This window comes from Squalius cephalus (genome assembly GCF_949319135.1).
Source record: "Squalius cephalus genome assembly, chromosome: 10".
In the NCBI taxonomy this organism is placed as follows: Eukaryota; Metazoa; Chordata; class Actinopteri; order Cypriniformes; family Leuciscidae; genus Squalius; species Squalius cephalus.
In genome coordinates this window covers 38,466,703-38,492,281 of record NC_137131.1, presented here as the reverse complement: position 1 = coordinate 38,492,281, position 25,579 = coordinate 38,466,703, and the positions used below count along the sequence as shown (strand labels likewise).

General features: G+C 37.1%; 1 protein-coding gene across 3 annotated transcripts in view; it reads left to right on the top strand.

Annotated features, from left to right (window-relative positions):
* Positions 1-25,579, top strand: part of myh10 (myosin, heavy chain 10, non-muscle) — a 65,388-nt gene that overhangs the window by 15,962 nt on the left and 23,847 nt on the right. Inside the window, exons 4-17 of one of the 3 annotated variants that reach the window (XM_079884953.1) lie at positions 7,341-7,368; positions 9,295-9,397; positions 10,239-10,268; positions 13,182-13,199; positions 15,318-15,410; positions 16,073-16,136; positions 16,415-16,513; positions 18,060-18,203; positions 18,703-18,798; positions 19,631-19,749; positions 20,052-20,204; positions 21,118-21,291; positions 21,505-21,678; positions 22,242-22,356. In XM_079884953.1, the coding sequence (XP_079741079.1) occupies positions 7,341-7,368; positions 9,295-9,397; positions 10,239-10,268; positions 13,182-13,199; positions 15,318-15,410; positions 16,073-16,136; positions 16,415-16,513; positions 18,060-18,203; positions 18,703-18,798; positions 19,631-19,749; positions 20,052-20,204; positions 21,118-21,291; positions 21,505-21,678; positions 22,242-22,356 (1,410 nt within the window). The remainder of the gene's footprint in view (positions 1-7,340; positions 7,369-9,294; positions 9,398-10,238; positions 10,269-13,181; positions 13,200-15,317; positions 15,411-16,072; positions 16,137-16,414; positions 16,514-18,059; positions 18,204-18,702; positions 18,799-19,630; positions 19,750-20,051; positions 20,205-21,117; positions 21,292-21,504; positions 21,679-22,241; positions 22,357-25,579) is intronic. The other 2 variants (XM_079884954.1, XM_079884955.1) reach the window with 2 other exon arrangements.

Below are 25,579 nucleotides of genomic sequence, written 5' to 3'. Positions count from 1 at the left end.
CACACACACACACACACACACACACACACACACACACACACCACACTATCTTTCAAATCTGCCGGCACTCGATCGCGAGCTCGCGAGTAATCTCCCCCTCGCATTCGTCACGGTGTCACTGAGTGAAAAACGCAAAAGGCGAAGCTTGAATTTACAGGCATGTCCCTCTTTGGCTAATGTAGTTTCAAGATGGAGGGGCAACATGGCGACCGGCATTCGAACCCCTCACCCGTATGTACTTTCAATGGCAGATTATAAACTTAAGAGAATACTTTATTACTTGAAAGAAGTAAATATACATTAATGAGCACATATATTTTTGAAAGAACTAAGTGTTTTTTGCTAAGAATCAACTAAAAAAGTTACACAGTGTAGCTTTAACAAATGGAAACTTAATGTAAAGATTTTACCTGTATATACCCGTGTACACTTGTACACCAAGTGTATCTATATTAGATAACTTGCATTAGGTCTTAGTGACAGCAGCCTTATAAACCTGCTGCTTTCTGTTAATTTAATGTTAATCAACCAACAAAAGATTAAGACAAAATTGCTCACTGCTGTTGACTGAATAACTATTGTACCTTTAATAAGAATCAGTGTATATTTAATTTATACTGTGAAGACTATGCAATGTTTTATTTTACATTTGATCATTCACTTTCTTTGGTATTTCTCACTTGAATGCTCCTGTAAATAGACCTACTGTACTTGGGAAAAACTTAAAGCCCTATATGCATGTATGTAATATACGTGTTATCTTATCTCTGTTATTTTATGAAATAATTATCTGATGAAATACTCATATTATATATCTATACCCATATCCTCCACTCCAGCTGAAATGAAGAACATGATGAAGAAGAATCCTGATAAGATTGTGTATCAAGATCCTACTAGGAAAACAATAGCAATATAATATTTTTGCCATATTGGCTACTGTTTGTCAATGATGTTCACTGTAAGACCAGTCAAAGAACATTTTTCCTTGCATTTAGGCCAGATACACATTTTAGCCATACAGGTTTAGAGTGCCAGACCTTCTGTCTATTATGGTTTAGTATTGTATCATCTTCCAGAGAAGTCATTCTGACAGGCTTTGTTTACTTTGCACTTTACTGCCTCTCTGCATCACCATTATGGGTGAAACAGGCTTGATTGTCTGATCGGTTTGTAAACACACTCATTGTAAATTCAAATTTAGAACCATCATCAACACATATTGTAAATGGATGCATTATCAAAATATTTTCCTACCCTTATGCTGATCTAGAAACTATCGGCAGCCCTTTTGGCATCCAGTATTACAGTTTGTTTTTATCTCTGCCGTCATTTCTTCCGCCTGTGCTTATTTATGGTTAGATTGGAGGCACAGTGAGCATTGAGGATCTTCTTTTTTATGTATTGATCAAATCCCTGCGTCAAATCTGGTTTCTGATGTGTTGAACCAATTTTAGCTGAAGCACAAAAAGACACAAGATGTTTTGTTTGTTTGAATTGCCTGTTTAGTCAACTGCAATTGATCCAAAATCCTTAGTATTTTAAGATGTTCAATTCTATGCAAGCAACATTGTGCATTAAACTTTTTTCATACTTTGTGCCGTTCCCAAAAACGGTGCCATATTTCAGTGCTGCCATGATATTTTGCAATAAACTGTATTATTTTAACAACCAGTTGTGAAGCAAGGAGTTCAGTGTGTTTTGTGTCCAGCAGCAGCTCAGTTTTATTAGCCATGGCACACATAGTACAGGGTGCTCACTGCAGCTAAATTCGGTTGTCACTTCACCTTTCAGTGCTTAATCCCATTCTGTACACACACAGATTAGTATTATATGGGACTAATGGGAGTGACAATCGCATTCGCAACTGAATTAACTCCCATAAAAAATGCAGGTAGTGACAACTGCATTTATACAAATTCTACCCAGTGTGTACAGAACCGAACTGAAAAACAAGTTGTTTATGACATAAGACGAGAGGCATCAGAGATGGATCTCTCGTCTGTCATCTCTCATATAATTAAAAATACTCATTTTAACGTGCATGTCTCGTCTGACTCATTCTTGTTACCAGATCATGCAAGCAAATCAGTGAACAAGAACAAGCCAATAAAATGTTTTTAATAAATTGGAATGCTTTATGCTGAAAATAAAACTGAAATATCGTGACCTGCACTTGCTCACTTTAATAACTCCATAAACTTGATCGCTGTATGAGCCAAGCTTAAACAACAAGTCCAAATGCGCTTTTAATAAGTGGACATGGCAACACTGCGCTCTGTGAAGTAGTCTTTTAACAAAACACGACGCCTCCGTCGACTGCTTTAGTTAAAATTGCTGAACGTAGCGACGTAACTTTCGTTGCTATAATATTTCTTTGGTCAGAGTAGCGTATAATAAACACGCGAGACGCCAGAACATTGCTATGGTTACCTCGCAGTTTCTGGAGTGAGTCGTGTCCTGTACTCATGGAACGATCATTTACGGTTGTCACTCCTGAAACTTTACAGGGTGTACGTGGCCATACATGAGAAAGTGTAATGAATGTTTGTGCGTCCTATGTTACTGATGTGAAAGGGACTGTAGCCCTAGCTTTGGAAGGTTTTTCCTTTGTGTCTGTGTCCACTCTCTGGTGTCTGGCAGCGATGTGCTTTGGTATGTGAGGAATGTGTTCTGTCGTAGGTTAAACCAGTAAAAGGGGGTGGGGTAGGATGGGCCAGCTGAGGGGGTGCGGAGTGAGAACTTGGGAGTTGAAGCTCAAAGTGCTCTGTGTGGACGTTTTGGCAGGACAAGCACAAGACTACCCTGATATTAGACTAGACACAGGCTGATAAATGGTTCGCCTGTCTATAGATTTATAAAAGCTGAATTTTCAGCAACCGTTATTCCAGTCTTCACATCAGCTGTTTTTTGAAGAATTTCATTAATTTGGGTCTTTAATCAGAATCGTGCCACCAACTCTTCCAGTTCTGATCATGTTTGGAACTAATCAATGAACAAATTAAAAATAGCAGGTTATGAGTTATCTTTGAATGCTTGTGTGGGAGCTCCATTTGATTTTAATTGTAATTTCTACACATTACATTGTGTCTGAATTATGCATATACACTTATGCTGGCATCTCTGTAATCAGCCATTCTTGGTTCAGAGAAGAGTTGCGAAGGCCTTAACAAAGGATGCAGTGAAAAGAAGTCAAGAGCCCTCTCTTCACTTGATTATATGCTTCCCTTTTCTGCAGCTGTGCTGATAGGAGAGGCTATTCTTCAGAATCCTTGGCTGCCATATCTGTGTCTCTGTATCCGAGACAGATAGTGTCATAAACGTTCACAGAGGTTGATGCGAACCACACAGAAGGAAGCGTCTCTGAGAGTCCTCCATCCTGTGAACCGTTTCCAGTTCTTGTACCCTGAGCCCTGAACCTTTTTATCTAAAACATTGTCTTTCGAACACGACATTTATCACAGTTCTGATTAGGACATCATCAATCCTACATTCTGTTCATGTTGATTCATGCTTAAGGACACAGTGAGTTATCAAGTCCCTGTGTTTAATGCAATCTAGCTTTTAAACAAAAGATGTTCCAATGCGTTTTCTTTTTTGGTATTATCACTCTCTCCTGCATTTTTACGTTTTTGGCCTCTGATATAAGGGCGCCGGGTTCTCAAATGTTAGACTCTTAGTGAGCAAACTGAATCCAGGTGGAGGAAACCCCATACTGAGGATCTGCCCAGCTGTAGATCCTCTTCGTCCCAAACATCCCTGACCTCCTGCAGCCAGAACAGGAAAGCAGTCAGCATTATTTTATCTTCAGGCATCCTCTGTTCCCATAGGTGGACTTAGTCAGATACCCGTGTGTCTCATTAAATGACTGCAGAACAGACTCCTCTCAATGCCTAAAAGAATGACAGTAAATTGGTTTTGGCACTCTAAACATCCTCGCTTCTTTTTAGGAGTTTGAATCCTCTCCACAAGTCTTCTGAGGATGCTAAATGTAAATGATCTATAAAACAATCATAATTCTGACTGCTTTTGTGGAGCAGTGATCTGTATGCAAGCAGTTTTTCAAAAGCACTGCTGGTATTTTATTTTAATAAAGGTCTTGGATCAATTTCCTGCAGTCTATTCATACCAGGAGACCTGCAACAAAGCTAATGAACCTCCCAACATCATGTGAATAAAGGAGCAACTTTATTTCCTTTGGTCGTTGAATTTTGCTCTTTGCAAATATGCCTTTATCACGTACCAGCAAAAATAATCTCATAAATCCTGATCTAAAGTAGATATGTGGGTGGTTTTGGCTGTCAAGAATCTTGAAATTACTCATATATTATCTGTAGTACAAACAGCGCTGAATGAGTTACATTACAATATTAAAGGAGAACTCCGGTCAATTTTAACATTGAGCTCATTTTTTTGTACATTTGGAGTGCTGTCAGTACAGAGAACAACGACAAAAATCGGTGTTGCCTACAAAGTGTTATCCTCTTTTTAAAATTTGCACCCTGTTGACTTTAATGGGGCAAGTTTTAAACCTGCTTTTAGCCTCTTAACATCCTTGATGTGTCATTACAAGTGCACAGGTCATGTGAGTGATTCCTTCGGAGTGAACGCGGGTCAATCTGACTGCAGTAGATGTGAAAGATATGAATAAAAATGATATTTATTTAGCCAGCGCTCATACCTGTATTTACATCCTGTTTTCGGTCGAAGTCCATAGTAATCGATTGTCGAGTTCACGCGCATTGGTTTAGTACCTATGATCATGCGCGTGAACTCGACAATCGATTACTGTGGACTTCGACCGAAAACAGGATGTAAATACAGGTATGTGCGCTGGCTAAATAAATATCATTTTTATTCATATCTTTCACATCTACTGCAGTCAGATTGACCCGCGTTCACTCCGAAGGAATCACTCACATTGGCTGTGCACTTGTAATGACACATCAAGGATGTTAAGAGGCTAAAAGCAGGTTTAAAACTTGCCCCATTGAAGTCAACAGGGTGCAAATTTTAAAAAGAGGATAACACGGTGTAGGCAACACCGATTTTTGTCGTTGTTCTCTGTACTGACAGCACTCCAAATGTACAAAAAAATGAGCTCAATGTTAAAATTGACCGGAGTTCTCCTTTAATACTTGGAGTTTAAGAAAAAGTCACATTCTGTCTAGATTAGCTTTGTAAAGGAATTACTTTTTATAGAAATTGCTCCTGTGAAGAAAAGATGTCTGTGACCATCATTTTTGAGAGGGGTTGGCCAGGTTTATCTTAAATAGTACTACTACTTGGTTCCACCAGACACACACAAATGCCTGACGTTTCAAGTATGGCCTGAACTCAGCAGTTATCTGATACTGCAAGGGCAACAGTTTAACAGTGACGTGAAGTTATTTATCTACATCATTAGCAACATTCTGCAGCAACAGATTCAGGAACTGAGACACCACCCAAAAGATCACTTGGAAGAGCTCCCAGGGTGGGTGTGTGTTCCTTCACCCCTGGTTTACAGAGGTTCAAGCCAAGGATGCAGAGAGTTGTTATGCTGTAATACAAATGAATACATAATCCCGTGTAGAGGAGGGTGATATGACTCAAATATGATACATTTTTCTCATGATATTCATATACAACGTGTTACAAACAATTATTACAAACAATAAGAAAAATACAATAGAACAAAGATACAAAAAAAAAAAGAGGTAACGTTTTACCATGTAGTAGTAAGAAATACTACTGAAATTGGCACAAAATTAAACACTGCATAGTCTTGACTCTATGAATTAAATATAAATTGATTCTTATTAAAGATACAAAAGTTATTCAGTCTTTTGTTGTTTGATTAAGGGCTCGTTCACTCAGTTTTTCCCAGTGGAATGGGAAAAAACCGCAAGGTCTTGAGACGCGTTTTTTTAAAAAGCGTGTTTACGTAGAAAAACAATGGAAAAGTTAAAGTAGTTTATTGCAATGGAAAAACGTGTTATGTTTCAAGTTTATTTGATAAAAAATAAAAATAATTAATAAATGTTTTTGTGGTATACAGCCGCAATTTGCAGGTTGCGCACTGCAAACACGTCATATGAGCCCTTGCTGCTTCTGCACCGCATATGTACTGCATACGCACTGCAAACGGAGTGTGTGTGTGAACCTGCTGTCAGTGTGATGCACAAAACCATCTTGAAACATGACAAGTACTGTGCATAGGTTTTGTAACTGCTGTACAATGCGGAGGAAGTAGTTCTCTTTATGAGCTTATTGAATCAGAGGTCCTGCTTGAGTAGGAGGCTGCAGGACATTAAGTAGTACATTGAATATGATCATCTGTGTCCAGTCGGATTGTTCTGTCTCTGCTGTTCCAGACTGGGCATGACCTGAGCTCAGTGTGACCTAACACTGTGGCCAGTATTAGCCTTATGTCTCTTAATACTCAAAACCCAATTGCCCACAGTCCACATGCATCACTGTTTGGTTAAAATGAGCTGAAGTTACAGAGATCAAAGCACTTAAAATATTTTTTCTCATGCACAGGGCAATGTCCATTTAAGGGACTCTGGCATACACCGGAGTTGTCATTTAACTCTTTGTGCCAGAGAAATGAAACGCATAAGCAGGGCAGAGTTTGGGTCACATTGAAGCCACCACATCAGTATCAGTAAAATGACTTTGCGAATCAAAATCCATATCATATAAGAAATATAATATGTGCTATTCAAAGCCTTTTTTAAACCCACCCTCAAATAAGTGGCCACATGATGTGCCTTATCTACCTCTTGCAGAGGTTTAGTATCACTATGAAATGATTGCTTCAGAATTTTCCTATAAACCTTCACTTTTGAAGTTGCGAAACTATTCCGTTTTTGGAAGACCAGCCTGTTTATGAAGTGAGATTTACAGATGGGTGAGAAACCTACTTTGGATATAGACAAGATGTGACATAACGAGTTTCACAGATGTTTTTATGGCTTGCATTTTAGGCCAACACAGCATTTTCATTTGGCTCTGATTTCCATTTTAACTGAGCCGTCTTCCTCCATGCTATTCTCTCTCACTAAAACTTTCCGTCTGTCGAAAAGACATTAGTTCTAATGTACAACGTTGAGTAAATACACAAATATAATTTTATCAGTGGGGAGTTTTTTTTTTTTTTTTTTTTTTTTTTTAAATGTATAGTTTCTTTTGCAGGATTACATAAGTGTACATGTGTCTTCTGTATTGATCAATTACTTTCTGGTGTTGTTGCTGTTTTAGGCCCTTTTAGATGTCAAAATGTATTGATTTGAATTAAAGGCTCAGGTGAACTTAAATGAAAATGCTGACCCTTTTTTCTTCTGTCTCTTTTACAGATCGTGAGGACCAATCAATTCTTTGCACGTAAGTAACCATTAGTCATCTCTTTTCAACGGTTACTGGTTACGTCAGTCAGTTTGGGCTGTTGGAAGTGATTTCACATCCCAAGGGTTGCACAGGAATCAGCTTTTTTGGAAGCATGCATATACAGCCATGCCTGAAAACATGAGTCATGTATCATTTCGGCATTAAATATCAGTAGCGGCAGCTGTTCGGCATGTAGAGCATCTCACACTGAGTCAGACCCACAGCAAATATTTCTAGTCAGTCTATAAGAATTCATCCATAGAAATTTGAGCTCTTGATGCATTAAGCCTGAATTATTGTCTTTGCACATTGTAAATAAGTAAACAGTCTCTCTCATATCTTTACAACATGTCTTTGTAAGTTGGAGAGTAGGTTTTTACATCCTCTCTCAAAGTCGACCCCTTCTGACATGCTGATACCACTGCAGCACACCCACTATGAAGGCATGATGTCCATGAAACCATATGTAGCTGGAATGCAGGGTTAAGGAATCTTGCAGTCAATAGCTTGAAGACACAAAAAAAGCAGACATATTTAAGAGCTCTTAAAGGACTGATTTACCAAAAATGTCATCATTTACTCACCCTCATGTATATAAACAGCATTTTCGGGGGAAATGTCAAATGGTGATGGAAAACGCATCAATTAGAGTGAAGAGGAGACCATTTAATTCCTACTTTTATAGCCTGAAAAGTACATTCAGGAAAAATTTGATGTTACCGTCGACAGTATATAATATGAGGATGTGCAATGCTAGAGTCTTTATGTAAACCTGTCATGTGCAGCGTTCGTCCAATCAATGACACTGACAGCGCAAATATGCAAATAAGAACGTTAACCCAGGGTGTAGGAATGTGCAGTATGAAACGCCAGCTTATGAATACCCAGGAATAATGGTTAACCACAGGTAAATTATGAGAATGACCCAGGGTTAACTATTTCAAATGTGAAAAGCCCCTTGGAATATAGTGCACAAGTCATATGGACTACTTTTATGAAGGTGTTTTTTTTTTAGGTTTTTTTTTTTAACCTTTTTGGAGCTTGAGGGCCACATCCAGTTTTATTGTATGGAAGAGAGCAGACATTCTGCTTTTAAGGGTCTTCATTTTCTTTAGAGAGTTTACAAAAAGGTTGTTAGACAAATAATCAACCATCTGTTTGACACGTTAGTAACAATGGCATTAAGGTGCTTTTTGAATTATGACATAATTTCCTTAATAAATGAATGAAGATCCTGTTTACAGTTTAAAAAAATTAAATAAATTCAACATAAATTATATTTAACATGACAAATACTAATGGTATACAACTGTGTATATCATCATAATCATCCTAAATTTTCTTTATATAATTCTTTGTTTTTACTTCAATAGAATTTCCTATTTTGGACCGTTTTTGTTTAATTCACCCGTTTGCTTGACATTTTGCTATTATATTTCTTTGAATAAAGCCAGTATTAAGTGAATGTCTTTACAGGCCTTTGTGGAAAATGTCTGGCTGTCTTTCTAAAGATTTTTTTCCATTTATGGGCAGATTAGGGAGAAGAATATTTGAATCAGACTTTTTGTGAAGAACTGTATTTCTTGTATCTGTATCATTGTGTTATAAGGTTAAGTAATTAAAACACCATCTTATGCATTCCAATAATAATAAATAAGACTTTAATGTTTACTTAATAAAAGCCATTGTGTAATGCACCAGCACGGCTAAAAGGAACTGCAGCTGGAAAAACAAACGGCAGTCCTAGCAGATGTAGGATGTAGCCTGATGGCTTATTTAGCTTATGGAATGCATTAATCATGCAAATGTGCATAAATATTTACCCAATCTGTTTTTTTTGTTTTTTTTTTGGGGTTAAAGCTTTAAAAAAAGCTGTTTTATGATGTTTTGATGTTTGCTTTTAATTGTAATTTTCTTTTGCAGAGGGGAATCAGGTGCTGGAAAGACAGAAAACACTAAAAAAGTCATCCAGTACCTGGCTCACGTTGCATCGTCACATAAAGGAAGGAAGGACCACAACATTCCAGTGAGTTCCTTTTCTTTCAGCCATTCGCTGAATCATTCATTTTGAAATCCGTGTGGAATTCCACTAGTGGTTTAGATGTGGAGGGAAAGATGTGCAGTACTAAGCAGAATAAGGTAAAATGAGGCTTGCAAGTTAAAAATTAGTGTAATTGTACTTTAGAAGGTAGACTATTGACATACCGCCTTAAAAAAAGTGTGATGTGATGCAATAGGCAAAGTTGTCTGTCTAATCGTCTTATCGTCTCTTTATGAGAGGGTTTTATAAAGTTTAGATGGTTAGACATACAGTCAATCAGCATTAGCTGTTCGTAATGCCAGTTTATATACATAGTGCTTTGCAAATCATATTAGTCTAACCTATCAGTAATGCATTCACAGCTGAAGCTCTCGCAAAGTAATCTATTTTATCTTAGACACATTAGTTGGTTACAATGACATCAGGGTGCTTTTGCTGGAAGAGTAATTTTAACCAAATTAACATACATCAGTAGATAACATGCACTTGTATGTCATGGATAGTGTTGTGTGTAGATTCTAATACTGATAATGTTGGATAGATGTTCATCCAGTAATAACTGCTGGCTCTGACGTGTGTGTAAGTAGTACACATTGCTCTGTATTAATAAATCATCTTAAAGTCTGCAGTACTGGCCTGATAACATGTATTTCCTTCAAAAATATATGAAAGCATGCTGAATAATTGTACATGCTGCAGTCATACTGTATTCGCATGGCCAAATATGCAACATAAAGGCTCAGATCTTTCCCGTGGTCTAAGATACTTGCAGAATGTGGCCCTGATGCCTTCTAACATATTACATTTGTGTATTATATACAAACAGCCAGAATCACCTAAAGCAGTCAAACTCCAGGCAAGTTCCCTTTAAGCTTTTTATACCTGCTCTGCTTGTGCATGCAAAACTAACCTGCTGTATAAACACCAATGGAATGTAGCCTATCCAAAGTGAAATTTTCTGCTCTCTGGGATATTGCTTGATAAAAATAAACACTTTACTTTAAGGGGTTTGAATGGTTTACTTTTGATTTATTTTTTGCACAATTTGTCACATTTGCTAAATAGTTCTGAATGTATGCAATCTTCAAGATGTGTAGAGTTATTTTTTTAACTAGGGATGCACTGAAATGAAAATTCTGGGCCGAAACCAAAAAAATTCGGGTTGCACTTGGCTGAAAACTGAAACCAAAACTGACTTTTTAAAATAATTATTAATTTCTTAATTTAAAATATTTTTTTGTGTGTATAATTGTATTAATATTAGACTTTTATTAAATTCAATAATTTAATTTTATCTGAATTTAAAACATACAAGCCAATAAAATAACCACACTTTTATTTTAAAGTAACACCAAAATCAGAAAATATATCAAAATATTAAATTATTCTTTATTCACTTCTATGCAACAGAATCAGATTTAACAGATTTATTTTTTTGTCCAATTGTTGAAATAATGTAGAGTCCAAGCTATAATTATCAGAGCATGTGAGGCCATCCTTAAAAATATTTTGGTTTGCAGTAACAGCAAAAAAATAATAAATAAGTACAATTTTGGTCATGGTGATTACGTAGGTATGAATTTAAACAAATTTGCATATCGGGACGTCACTGACTGGGTCTTCAACCCGTGCCTTCGGGCGCACCATTGCAAACCTCATTCTGATGCAGGTTATATAGACCACAAACAATTTGAAATCTTTGTCAAAAAACATGTTTATTGCATTAATTCCAGCTGCGTTCATTTGGGGAAAAAATGAGGCAGAATCAAGAAAAAAAGAAGCCACTAGATTTCAATGAAAGTGGATTTTCAGAGGGAAACATAAATTCAAATTACTTTAGATTTCACAAAATAACAGTTCATTGCATTAACATGCAATGTAATACCTATGAGAAAACATGTTAATGTGTTACATTTGAGATGTTTACATCCATTAAACAAATATGTCGTGGAATGTGAAGAACCCTGTTAACATGACATCCCTTTGACCATTGCTCTGGCCAAACTATGTCATCTTTAAGCCAAGTAAAAGCGGTGTTGAGATGTTTTAATGCATTTTTTAGATGTATTATGGTGCCTGAACCCGTACGACTTTGAACTGTGACCGCGAACATTTTATTTACTGCAGCCGCAGCCATCATTACCAAGCGCGAACCACTGACAGTGAATGAAACGAAGCGAACGTACAGGTCATAGTGTGACATGCGTAAACATAATCATAGATGACGCCATGGGTTTTTATTTAAAAGAAAGAACGTAGCCTACGTTTGTTTGTAGGCCTAGGCAATTTATATTCACAATACTTACTAAAATATAATTAATATTATTTTATTGCATTTGTGTTAGTTGTTTGAAGAGTAAAAAAAAAAAAGTCGGTCTTAACGCAAGTTTACAAACCGGCAAGTCGGTCGGACTAAAAGGAAAAACAAATAAATAATTGGGTCGGTCGGGTTACGGCAAACAAGAATATTTTTAAGGATGGCCTGAGCAGAGTGGGGAGCAGAGCAGTGTACGAGAGGGTAGCGTCATTTTAGCAGCGTTGCCCAGCTCGCTCGTGAGCATTAAGCTCAACTTCCATTGGAATGAATTGAAAATGCTCGCTCCGTGCCAGTGTGCACGCACAGTTATAAAAAAAATTGCTGCGTGAAAGTGAAACCTGAGCATTGAACACTGAGGGGCAGGGCGGCATATATTTTCGGCTTATATTATCATCTCATATTTTCTGTCTATTTTCTCTTTCGACCAAAAACCAAAAATGACATTTTTGGCAGCTGAAATTTTGGTGCATCCCTAATTTTAACCATCTTAGTGATGGATAAAAATATTAGAGATTAGCCTAAGTAATGGATGTCTGGATGGCTTGGGGCATAGTGGTATATTTAAGCTTGCATGATGTGAAAACCTGTCATTGTATTGGAATTTCATCTTTAATGTAGTCTGGAAGTAATGAGTTGATCATAAAATCTGACTTGATATCTAATGAAAGGTTCAGACTACACAATTATTTTTTCTGTTACGATAGTCACTGTGTCAGGTTATGCAAATTTGACTCCTAAACTCTTGTGTCGTTGACAAGAAACATGTCAGACTACACGTTGCTTCTCGATCAATCATCGCTTGCCGTCTTTAACGATGTGCGTGATGTCATCGAGAAGGCGGAACTAGCGACTGACTTCCAAACAAGAACGTAAACAAGCAGGCTCACGAAATGCTGTGTTAGCTTAATGCTAATTCCAGGACTCACTGGGTTGCTGAAGCACCTCTGCTATCGTTCGCCTGCATTTATCCTTTTCACTCTGTCGTGGTAGTCCCTCAAGGAAACAGTGGTCATCCACTATGACACTTTACGAGTTTAAACGACTGATTCTTGCATCGCAACACCCTTGTCATTTTATGAATCACCACGACACCCTACGTCAAACAGATCATGCCAAAATCGGCCTGATATCGTGTAGTCTGAACCCGGCATGAGAACGAGTGTGTTACAGATCCTTGCACGTTTAAAGATTTTGTTGCAAAAAAAACCTCATGAAACCTGAAAGTTTTTTGCACCACACATATAGGTCAGTTGTCTTATTTAGACCAGCAACATTCTAAACCAGCAAAAGCCTTGATCATAAACTGAGAATGCATCCTTCAGATATATTCAACACATTTTGTTCAACTTTTAAGTCACCCCTTGCTGAGTGTGTTCTGTCTGTCATGTGTTTGTGTACATTTCCCTCTGTGACATTAATACCTCTGTTTCCATTGTAATGATTTGATTACAGAACGGAATCCTGTTTTATGTGAGTAGCTTGTAGTCCCTTGTTTTTTCCCCATGTTTTCTTTCTTATTTCATACCACGTCTTTGATGGGCACAAGAAATTGTTATTTTTATTCATTTTACTCTCATCTTTTGTTTATGTGTTTTTACTAATGTCATTCTGCTGTATAACATCTGCTTTCTTAATTATTCTTTTCTTCTCTCTTTGAATCCTATATATACTGTACTTTTGGGGTGATGTCAAGTAATTTATATGTCTGTAAAACTACACTGTTGCATGTTAAAATACTGCATTATGGTGCAGTGGTCACGGTGCTGAATTCCCCTTTCTCAAATAACGTTGCCCTGCTCCGTCCGTGCAGTTGGAAGGTTCTGGAATGTCCATTTACAAAGAGCTCTGCTACAAAAAGCTCAAATTCCAGTAGTTCTTGGCATATTTTCTAATGAAAAGAAGTTCTTTAAGAAGTTGCTAATGAAATTTTGTCGTAATAATGGTTCATTTATCTCCTATTTAGATGAGGGTGAAACCTGTTACTGTTCTTATAAAGTTTCATTACTAATGTTTTATAAAAAGTTCATTGTTCTGACTTAAGTTACTGACTTGTGCTCTCAGATACACGCAGATATGTTAAAACAATTCAGCAATTATTAAACAGAGAATTGGATTAATCTTGTAGTCTATTTTAGGCCCTTTATTACATTAACTTTTAAAACTTTAAACCACAAAATTTCCTGGACTGTATCCACTATTCTGCTCGTTTTGGTCACGTAATGGGAACAGTTGGTAAAATCACAGTGGTCATTCTCTCTCATTTGTGTCGTGATGTGTTCCTGTCTCATGACAACAGCAAGAACAATGGGACACCTGTCCAAACTTCCTATCAGATGGAAATGGATAACATCAAGGGTGTCTAGGGGGTATAAAGGGGTGGATGTCCCAGATTTGTGGCGGGGGGAGCTGTGATGTGGCGCAGTGGGGCTTTGGGCGTCTGTCGTTTCTAATTTGAGGAGTTTCCTGACCAACCCCACAGTGCCTGTATTTCAGGCAGCCAGTGAGAATTTGCACAAAAACCCTCTCATGGCTACCCAGGCTTTAATTAGGTTTGTAGGTTAGTGTATTTTTACTCCATGTAGATGATCCGCTTCTGGTTTGAGGGTCAAATGAAGAGAAATGGATTTGCTGTAAAAGCAAGCTGATTGTTGTTAGCCATACAACATCTCAGCAAAATACTGTAAAGAATTAGCCTGACAAGCCTGACCTACATCAAGATGTTAGGTCTGGCAACTCACCATAGACACGGCTCAATCCGAGGGGCGGGATAAACGGCTGTCTTTCAAATTCCCTCTGCACACAATAGGACAGCGCTTCAAACAACCAGAGCGTTTTCCCAACAGCGGAGCTTACGTTAGTTGATAGATTCAACTTTTGAATCTGGCCGGCAAAACTACGAACACATCTTCCTTTTTTAAGAATGACTTAAGTGCCGTTCTTTGCTCTTTTCTCAAAGAACAACTTAACTCCAAGTCCTCCAGAGTCGCGGCCAAAGCCGATTCGAAAGACTGTTCTCCAACAGCAGAAGACATTCTTTGTTTTCAAGGAGCAGGGAACCGTCGCAACTCTGCCGTCATTATGTTAAGCCCGCCCCGCCTACTCTATACACGATGTGATTGGCCTGACGCAATTTAGGTTTTTACAGCTCCGAAAGTCAACGGAGAGTTGCTAGACTACCCTGGCTGCAAAATACATTTTGCTGCCGCTAGGGTGCTTCTAGATTTCTAGGCTAGTAAAGAATGCAAATAGATGAAATTTGTTATGTAGATGATATGGAACATTTGAGTTCCAACACAAACTTACGTGTATTAAAAGGGGGATGTTTAAAATAATTAATAAACTGATTTATCTGTGATAGTTGGGTTAAACCTTACTGTTTATACAAACGAACCCTGTGCAAACTGCGCAAGAAATGTTTTCTAATCTGTTTGTTGGTGTTAAATTTCTTGTCAAGGTTTTCTCGTCAGTTTTTACGCACGTTATTGCTCTTATTACGGTTACACACCTCAGTTGCATCTGTTCTTGTATTAAACTTAATGTAATTATGTAATAGTTAGTGTTTTCTAACCAGTGATTGTTGCATTACAGGGAGAGTTAGAGCGTCAACTCCTGCAGGCAAACCCTATTCTGGAATCTTTTGGGAATGCCAAGACAGTGAAAAATGACAACTCTTCACGCTTTGTAAGTTTGTCTATAATGACTGATCTGATCATTTCTCCATTGTTTTGCCAACTGTAAAATTACTTGAAATATTGCCACAATGCTTTGTTACATTCTAATTACTTTTTGGCAATGATATTTATTAAGTTTATTGATAGTTTTTTTTTTAAATTTATGTAGCATCTGGAAAGGGCCATTTAGGTACACACTCACCAAAATCCACATTCAGCACTCTAAAAAGAGATGGGCGTCTGTCTTACGTCTGCTCCTCTGGCCAGCTGATTGAGTTTTCGCTGGCATGCGTTAAAGTCAGCAGAAACCTTTTAAGCATACAAACAAATCAAAAGCTGCAGAGGAATTTAATTCTTCGGGTCTTTTGCTTTAGGTCATTATTTTGGGGGCATTTGCTGCAAAAAAGCATGTATGCTAGCCTCTTACGCATTCTTTGAGTACCGTTTCCTTTTAAGTAGAGCTATTTAAACATGCTGCATATCAGGTATGCACAAGCCACTCTGTTCAAACAATAAAAGAGACGATCATCTGTTCAAATGGATTCTTAGAAATGTTGATTAGGCCCATAAAATATAATGATAGTTATGAAGCATTGGTATGGTTTATAAAGCATGATCAGTATAGCACATCATAAAAAAAAATATACTTCCTAAATATTTGTTTTTCCACAGGGCAAGTTCATCCGCATCAACTTTGATGTAACCGGTTACATTGTGGGGGCCAACATTGAAACCTGTATCCTGATCTGATAACTGTTCAGTTACATTTGAGTAATGCTGCTGCACTGCTAACACTGATATTGGTGAATTTTCTGTGTGTTTAATATCAGCAGGAATAAAGGTATGCAAATTGACTTCTATGTGCTTTTAGAATAGTGAAACGATTTTAAACTGTTACTATAGCTAGTAGATAATTAACAAAGCTGTATAGTAGCGCATCATGATGTGAATGATTTGACACCGTGAACAATGAGCTGTAAAATAGGCTTCACTTGCCCTTAACTCAATCTCAAGATCTTCTTGAAAAGTCCAGGGCCATTCGCCAAGCCAAAGATGAACGCACCTTCCATGTCTTCTACCAGCTGTTGGCTGGTGCTGGGGAACATCTAAGAAGTGAGTATTTTTAGTAAGAGATTTTAATAATGAGATCCTTATTCTAAATGCAAGGTTAACACATGGACATGTTTGTTTCCTGTGTAATGAAGCAGGCTTTGGATGTTTTGAATGTGTGAAGTAGGGGTGGGAATTGGCAAAAATGTGACGATTCGATAGTATTGCGATATTTGGGCCACGATTCAATATTAATGCGATTCTTAACATATTGCAATACAGCAAGTATTGCGATTCGATTCTGCGATATATTGCGATTCATGTCCCCCATATTATTCAAAGGCATTACAAAAAATGAGGAAAATAAGACTGCTCAATTCACTTCAAATGTCACATTAATTCTGTGAACATTATCTTCTACACATTTACTGAACTGCAACTTACGAGGGTAGTGCAAAAACTTTGTCCTTGAACATTCAGGACACAGGATCTTATTACAGAACGTAATTATATGAACGCGTCACCACCGCATTAGCACCAAAAACATCATTTTATTTTAGAGAATAATTGCACAACCTATTCGATATTCCATAGTAATTCTATAATTAAATAAGCTAATCGAATATTAAAAAATCGTGACTCATCCCTGCATGTAATCTCTCGTTTTTTCCCCCCAAATCTTCACTCACGTCTCGATTTTCGAAGGGGATTATAAACGTTTCTTCCTTGGTTCGCTTTTAATTAGGCCTATTCATATTCTTTACTGTGGTAAAGTAGAAAAACGTTGTAGGACAGATAGCCTACATTTTTACTTGCACGTCAGATTCATTTTAACACAGTTTTTGCTTGTTATTAGACATGTAAGGCACGTCAAGTTTATTTGTAAAGCACGTTTCACACGCACAGGTGATTTTTAGTTTCGCTTTCTCTGGCAGCGCAATATCAAACATAGCTTAAATGTCTTGCCCTTGTGGAAGATTAAATTTGCTCTTCATACCTTTTACAACAAGTAGAAAACATGAAGATATCAGAAAATAGATCAATGGTCTCTTTCCTCCTCGTGTCCCACATCCCTCTCAAAGCGCAGAGCGGTATGGCTTCATGTGGAATCACGCGTCTTTGTGTGCAAGTATTAAACGAAAGTTGTTGTTTTTTTAAATAGATTTAAATTTATTATATTATTTAAGTTTCCAATATTTACTGATATTTATTTCAATGCTTTACAGGCTTTAGTGTGTTGCTTCTTTGAAGGAATTGCTCAAATAAACACTTTGTTGCTCAAAGAAACACTAATTTTTTTAATTTAAATTTTCAAAACAACTCCCCAACCACCGCAGGTAGTTTGTCCATTACCACCACAGTGGTAAAAAACTGCCACCGTCACAGCCCTATAACCCGAAAGTAAAACAGATAATTTTATAATTAAATATTGGAATACTTTGCGCTACTGTATTGATATAATTGCGTGCGCAAAATATCGCAGTACTGAACAGAATCGATTTTTCCCCCACCACTAGTGTGAAGATATCTGACTGATTATGGAGAGTTTGGTAAGGTGTGGTGTCTAAAGACTGCAGCTGTCTTATTAATGCTCATTTTTTTCTGGCAGCTGATCTACTCCTGGAGGGCTTCAATAACTACCGCTTCCTCTCCAATGGTAACATTCCCATTCCTGGCCAACAGGACAAGGACAATTTCCAAGAGACCATGGAAGCCATGTATATTATGAGCTTCTCTCATGAGGAAATCTTGTGTAAGCATACATGGAACAAACACACCTCTACTACATTGTCTATTTACTGCTGGTTTACTAGTAAATCATCATAATCATCATGTTGCCATTTCCTTGTAAGGAGCTTTAGGAAAAAAGTGTCTTATTTCTTCACTTTTTTTAAACTTTTTGCCTTCACTATTGCATTTGAAATGGACCTGCAGTATGATAAATTAGTTTACAGTACAGATGTCCCATGTTCATACCGGAATGCATTGAAATAATAATTAATTCAATTGAATAAAATCAATATAATAATATTTATATTGAATTAAATAGTGTATTTTGGTGCAATTTCAAAAATGTACAATGTTTGTGAGTGAATAAAATAGCTGAATAAATCCACCTGTTTCCAGTTTAAATGTTGTAATAAATTTTTGGATGGCGTAAAAGCTTGCTGGACATCAACTTTCCAAAAATATTTCATGTCTACTATCCACAGACTGTTGACTGTCTTGTCCTTGTTTTTCTGTCACTGCAGCAATGTTCAAAGTGGTATCAGCTGTCATGCAGTTTGGTAACATTGTGTTCAAGAAGGAGAGAAACACCGATCAGGCTTCCATGCCAGAAAACACAGGTACCTCATACTTGCTCAGCTGGGTTTTTTACAGGTTTCAAAAAATGCATAATGCCTTATTTTAGCACAGAGATAATGTTTCTTTTTTCAGTAATGGAAAGTCTATATGTGCATTTTATGTGCCCCAATAACTTTGAAAATCTTTTGGCAGTGCGTTAGCATTAAAGTGTTTTCAGTATCCAGACTACACTTTGGTCTAAACCCTTGCACCAGATGGTTTTGTGCAGTTCTCCACTGCACTGTTTTGACAAATTACCCGTTAGACTTCTTTTGGGCTCCCATGATGACGGCTTGAATAGTTTTTGGATACATTTCATATTAAAAGAAAATACCAGAATAGTTGTGCTAAGTTGCGTTAAATCAATCCTGTTTACGTAAGAGCCCCAAATATGACCGTTTTACGGCCATGACGCATTCCAGCAAGCTTTACTCAACTGGCATTTTGTTTAATTCGTTTTTATCATCACCGTTAATGGTAAGATATTGAAGCTTTCATCTGTTTAAGCCACCAAGTTGTTTCATTCACGACATGAAGCTGGAAAGTTATAGTCGTGCTGGTGGTCCAAAGGGGGAACTCTTGGGGTTTGTTTGGCTGCTAAATGGTCTGTAAGGGTTTAGAAGTCAGTAAATTTCAATAACGACCATAACTTATTTCAAATACCTCTTATACTCATGAGAAAATATGTCCCATAATAACTTATCGCACTGCCATTTAAGTGCATAAGGGAAGCTCCTAAAACCCAATAAATTGAAATACAATTTCACCATTTTTGGCCAGTTTGCATTACAGATGACCATTTTGTGAACAAGTGCTTTTTTTCCTGTTTCTCAGCTGCTCAAAAACTTTGCCACCTGCTCGGCATGAATGTCATGGAGTTCACCCGTGCCATCCTGTCTCCAAGAATCAAAGTGGGCAGAGACTATGTGCAAAAAGCCCAAACTAAAGAACAGGTAATGAACTATTCAGTTCTCCACTGTATATCTGTCAGAGCACCCTTCCTCCCATCTATGAAACAATCTTTTCATTAGTGTTTTACCTCTCAGGCCTGATCGTAGACCAGTACTATACTATGTACCAGTACTACGTGTGAATTCTCAAAACCTTCCACTATAGGGTCCTTTCAGGTTTTACATGCCATTTAAAAAAAGAAAAGAAAAAGTTGTACACTTTGTAAGTGTGCATATTTTTGTAAATGTGATATATGTCACCTTTTTTACCTTGCCTTATCCTGTCTCTTTGTTCCTCTGACCAGGCTGACTTTGCAGTGGAAGCCCTGGCCAAGGCCACATACGAAAGGTTGTTCCGTTGGCTTGTTCACCGCATTAATAAAGCTCTGGACAGAACCAAGCGCCAAGGGGCTTCCTTTATTGGCATCCTGGACATCGCTGGCTTTGAGATATTCCAGGTGTGGCTTCCTCTGAATTAGTGCTCAGCTGTCTCTTATGCTAAATCATAGATATTTATCTCTGTACTTCACCAAATCAGAGGTCATATGATAAAAATGCAGGCAGTGCAAGGTCCTGAGAGTAATGACAGTTTTAGTTAAAATAGGATGTTATTTGGGACCAACTTTTATTTGCATGTGGTTTATCACAGATTTATACCACTGATTCATCTAAATGCATGTTTGGTTTAACTTAAATTGTGACACATATATTACTATAGTGCAATAGAATGTAATTCTCAAAGTAATAATAAATGTTTTAAACAATTTTATTATTATTAAGGAATATCAAAATTGTTCCATGTTTTAATTTTTAATAGTAAACATCTAAAAATAAAAAAAGAATGGTACATTTTTTATTTGATTTTACATTTTAAAATGTTAATTGAATAGTTAATGTTTTATGCCTTAATTTGATTACCACTGTTTCTGATGATAGATTTGAATAAAAAAAATGGACACCACAGAATTTCAGGTGGGGAAAAACATTTCATAGGCTCTGTTTTAATAAAAAAAAAAGGGGGGGGGGGTTTTGAGAAATAAATTAAACAGATTTCATAGGGCCCATTTTTTTGCCATTAAGAAGATTCCTTCAAGTTGTGCTGGAGGATGTCTTTGCCATCTTGGTGTTGGACATTGCTTCGGATAAGGTGCATCTGCTAAATTGAGTAATATAATTATAACGTGGTTAGCAAGAAATAAAAAGGTTTACAGTAAACAGTGTAATTGGATACCCACTCATAGCTGCAGTATTTCGTTAAGTGATATTGATACTGATATTGGTTAAAGAATCAATTATGCATGCCCTGGGGCTAAAATACTATGAACAAAAACAATTTGATCATATTTTATTGTTCTCTCCATCTTTTGGCAGCTGAACTCATTTGAGCAGCTCTGCATCAACTACACCAACGAGAAGCTTCAGCAGCTGTTCAACCACACCATGTTCATCCTGGAGCAGGAGGAGTACCAGCGTGAAGGCATTGAATGGAGCTTCATCGACTTCGGCCTTGACCTGCAGCCCTGCATTGACCTCATTGAGAGACCGGTGAGCTCCTGCATCAACTCTTTTATACAGATTTGATTTTTTTTTAATATAATTGTGTTAGTCCTTGAATTCTTTGTTCTGGTTTGCTATAAATATTTTCTACCCCAAGCATTTGCAGAATTTAATAATGTGATTTGAAGTTAATGTGAAAGTAATGAATGCTTTTAGTGTTTTCTATAATTGTTTTGATCGGTCATATGGTGCCATTCCCAGGCAAATCCTCCCGGTGTGTTGGCTCTGTTGGATGAGGAGTGCTGGTTCCCAAAAGCCACTGATAAAACCTTCGTGGACAAACTGGTGCAAGAGCAAGGCACTCATGCCAAGTTCCAGAAACCACGGCAGCTAAAGGACAAAGCCGATTTCTGCATCATTCACTATGCTGGCAAAGTACGTCATATTTATGACACCACACTAAGCTGTTGGATTCACCACTTGTACTTCTGTTCTGTGATATTTCTTATAATTTAGGCTTGTTTTGGGTGTTTAAATGCAACAGACTGCATCATAACCTTATGTAATTGGATTTAGTCAGGTCATACTGACTTGCAATGAAGTGTTGCGTTTCTGTCTTTCAAGGGTAGCAGCATCCAGCTGTGGTATGTGCTAACCATAGGCCACATCTGTTTCAGATCAGTGAGCTGTTTGCAAAAGAAACTTGACACTGCATGAAATGAGGAACTTTTGATATTTTTCTCCCTTTGAGCCACGTTTAGGTTAAAAGCCAGAAAATTAGAGCTTGCTTTGTTTCCTGTTGTTTAAGAAAAGTAATATAGTGCATTGATTTATACTTTATCACTTTCAGTAGTTACATAACGCTACGCAAGCAGCCAACAACTGCAGAACCCCTTAAATGAAACGATCTAGATTGAACCAGTCCTGACTTAATTCCATTGTTCCCATCTTGAGTGTTTTATTGAGCTAACGTAGTGTTTATTTCCCTCATCCTGCAGGTTGACTATAAGGCAGATGAATGGTTAATGAAAAACATGGACCCTCTGAACGACAACGTGGCCACGCTCCTGCACCAGTCCACGGATAAGTTTGTGGCTGAATTGTGGAAGGATGGTAAGCGCTTTTCTCCCGACATATGAAACAGACATTTTTATTGCTCTGCCCTCCCAGTCTGTGAAGAAAGAGACTGTTGTTTTCAATCTTCTGTTTCATGTCTTGTAAAAAGAGGTGGTCATTCATTTCGGTGGCTTGATGCAAATATTTTAATGAAGCCGGAGGGGACTATTAATTCAGTTACGAAGGGTCAAAATTGGGGCTGTCAGTGTGTGAGAATGTGTCGAACAAAGAATTTTGCAACACTGTTGATACCACAGTAGATTTAATCGCACACTATTTGTAGGCAAGACTGCTTTGCATTACTTTACACACAGGAGAGAGCAGTGAAGAAATATGGAGTAATGCAAAAATAGAGCGTGGGATGTGTCATATATTGTGTCATCTTTAAATCTGACAGCTAATAATTTTTCACTGCATTTCCCAATATATGAAATTAAAATAACCTAATTATATAAGTTTATGTAAAATTATTCATACTGTGGCAATTAATTACTTAAAAAGGTAAATAAAATGTGTGTGTGCCAAGATTGATCAGCATGTTCTTAAAATGTTAAAATTAACATCCCAATACATTTGAAACCAGTGTTAATGGAATGATGACTTAATGTTGCTTGTTCATAGCACTAACCAGTGTTTACTACCACTTATGTCTTTGTGCTAGCTGTGTTCTACTACTTTTTTATTTTGCTTTTTTTTTTCTTGTTTATCCCCCCTTTGCTCCCTTCTGTCTCGACCATAGAGATTCAGAATTTCCAAAGAGCGTCTTTTTATGATGTCTCTAGTCTCCATGAATCGCCAGGTGAAGGTATACGATGCTGTAGGTCTCTGCTTACCAGCGCATTGTGTACTTTCAAACACTCCCATGGCTTGTAGACCTGGGCCCTGGTCCCTCTAGCTGGCTAACTTTAGAGTTGGCTGGATCCATTTGGAAGGAAGCTTGACTTGGCTGATTCATTAGGATGCCCTGAGATTGCATGAAAAATGAATGCATGTGCATAGCGAGTAATGCAGAGTACTGACACAACACAACATTTGAAAGTGACCTGGGTAACTCTGAGTGAGCTGGCTACAAGGATTAGGGCCCTTCTTGTTCCTTGAGTGCCTTTCAGTAATTTTGTTTACTTCGCACGCCCCCTAAATATTCTTCCTCCAATTTAAGAGTTTAAAAAGTGTCAAATAATTATTACATCTGCACCTGTAGTTTTTTCAGTTCAGAAAGTGTTGAAAGAGGCCATTTTGACAGAAGAATAGGTGAATCTCACAAGACTTTTCAAGTACATGTGTGTGTCATATTTCAACCCAAAATCAAATGATTAAATAGTTTCATTTTTTTTATTCTCTGAGCAAGCAATCAGTTATGTTATTATTTTTGGCCTTCATTTTGATAGTACAGCGCAAGGATAGAGATGGATCACTGAGAAAAGAACAGGGAAAGGGAACAGGGTCAGGAAAGGACGACGAGCCAGAGCTCCGCAGAAGCGAGTTCTGTATGTTGGAGCGCTTGCCCACAAGGCTAGGACTCCAATTGCAGTTACAAATTTTTCTAAATTAAAATCACAAACAAATTTTATAATAAAATAAAACATTTAAAGATTATTTTAATCATAATAACAAGAATCATCAAGAATAATTATATCCTGAATGCATAGTAATGACGTTGCTTAGGGGTAAATGTGCTTAATTGTCAAGTCACCTTTATTAATAGAGCACTTTATACTATACAGTTAGTTTCAAAACAGCTTTACAGTGATAACAGTGAGTGTGTTCAGTGTTGATTCAGTTCTGTTGTAAAGATAATCAATTATTAAATTAGTTCATTTTATTTCTAAAACAGTTCTGCAAAAAATTGTCATCCAGCTCAGTTCAGTTCCCCTTCAACAGCGTCAGTACAGTCAGATCAATAATATTGTTGAAAAAAAAAAAAAAAAAAAAATATATATTTTATTATATATATATAATATAATATAATATAATATAATATAATATAATATAATATAATATAATATAATATAATATATTGTCATGAAAACAGTATAAAATAGTATATTTTCATGAAAACAGTATAAAATAGAAAAATATTAATGGTCCTAAACTGGGCTTCACAAGTATGTTAGATATTATTCCTTTTTTTTTTATGCCTTCAATTTTGGAGTGAAATATGACCTGGATTTTTATAAGAGTCCCCCAAACACAGCTTGGTTTTTTCAGCAGACAGAGCAGTGTGTGTGGGATGTTGGTTATGCCCTTACACCTCACGGTCAGACTACTTGTTTGTTTTAAGTGTCAGACGGCGATTTGATAGGCTGTGTGAGGGAGATGGAGTTTGGGTGAGGAGTGGAGGAATTCTGTAGCGTCTCCGACAGGGAACCAGGAACAATACACGTCTTGTTTCAATGGAATCCAAATGACTCGCTCAGCCCTGTGCCAGTCAACACTGACAGCTCAGTAGATTCTCCATGGAGGTAAAGGAAGCCACGTCAGGAGCCCCATTATGAACAGAGCATTGCTTGGAAGCGGTTTTTAAGGATCACATTTACAGGAATGCTGTAAGACCTACAATTGTAGTTCTAGCAACAGTAGCTGGACTTGGCAAGCCCCACTGAATCAAAATGAAAATGTCGTTTCTGATTACTTCCATGTTAAATTATTGAAGTTTGACTTGTTTTGTCCTATGGCACTGTTATCAGACTCAAATCAGTGAATATAATTTTTCTGATTGGTATCTTATTTATTGCTAAGCATATTTATTCACATTGATTTATTCAGTTGCTCAAAGGAGGCATTTTTAGTAGCATTGCTCAGAGGGAGAGAACTTGGTGTACAAGTCTGTTATATTTCACACAAAAAAGTGAATAAATTCAAAATTCTTGACTTTATCAAAATGTTTCACTTTTGAATGTACTTTGGTCATTTTCATTGATTCTCATTAGAATCTCATTTCTGTGATATAACTGCAAAACTATGATTTGTTTTATTAAAATCAGCATACATTTTAGGCAATACAACAAATACTCAGACAATGTATTACTTTACGAAGCATATTATAAAGCACTGCTAAATCTACTCTACGTTTGCTAAAATTACACCTCTGCACCACAAGAAATCAGATTTGACTAGATTTGTAAATACATATTTAATGTATATTTGTTAACACAGCTCACTGAATCCATGAGAGCAGTTACTGAATTAACATCTGACTCACTGAAGTGCGAGGTATTGG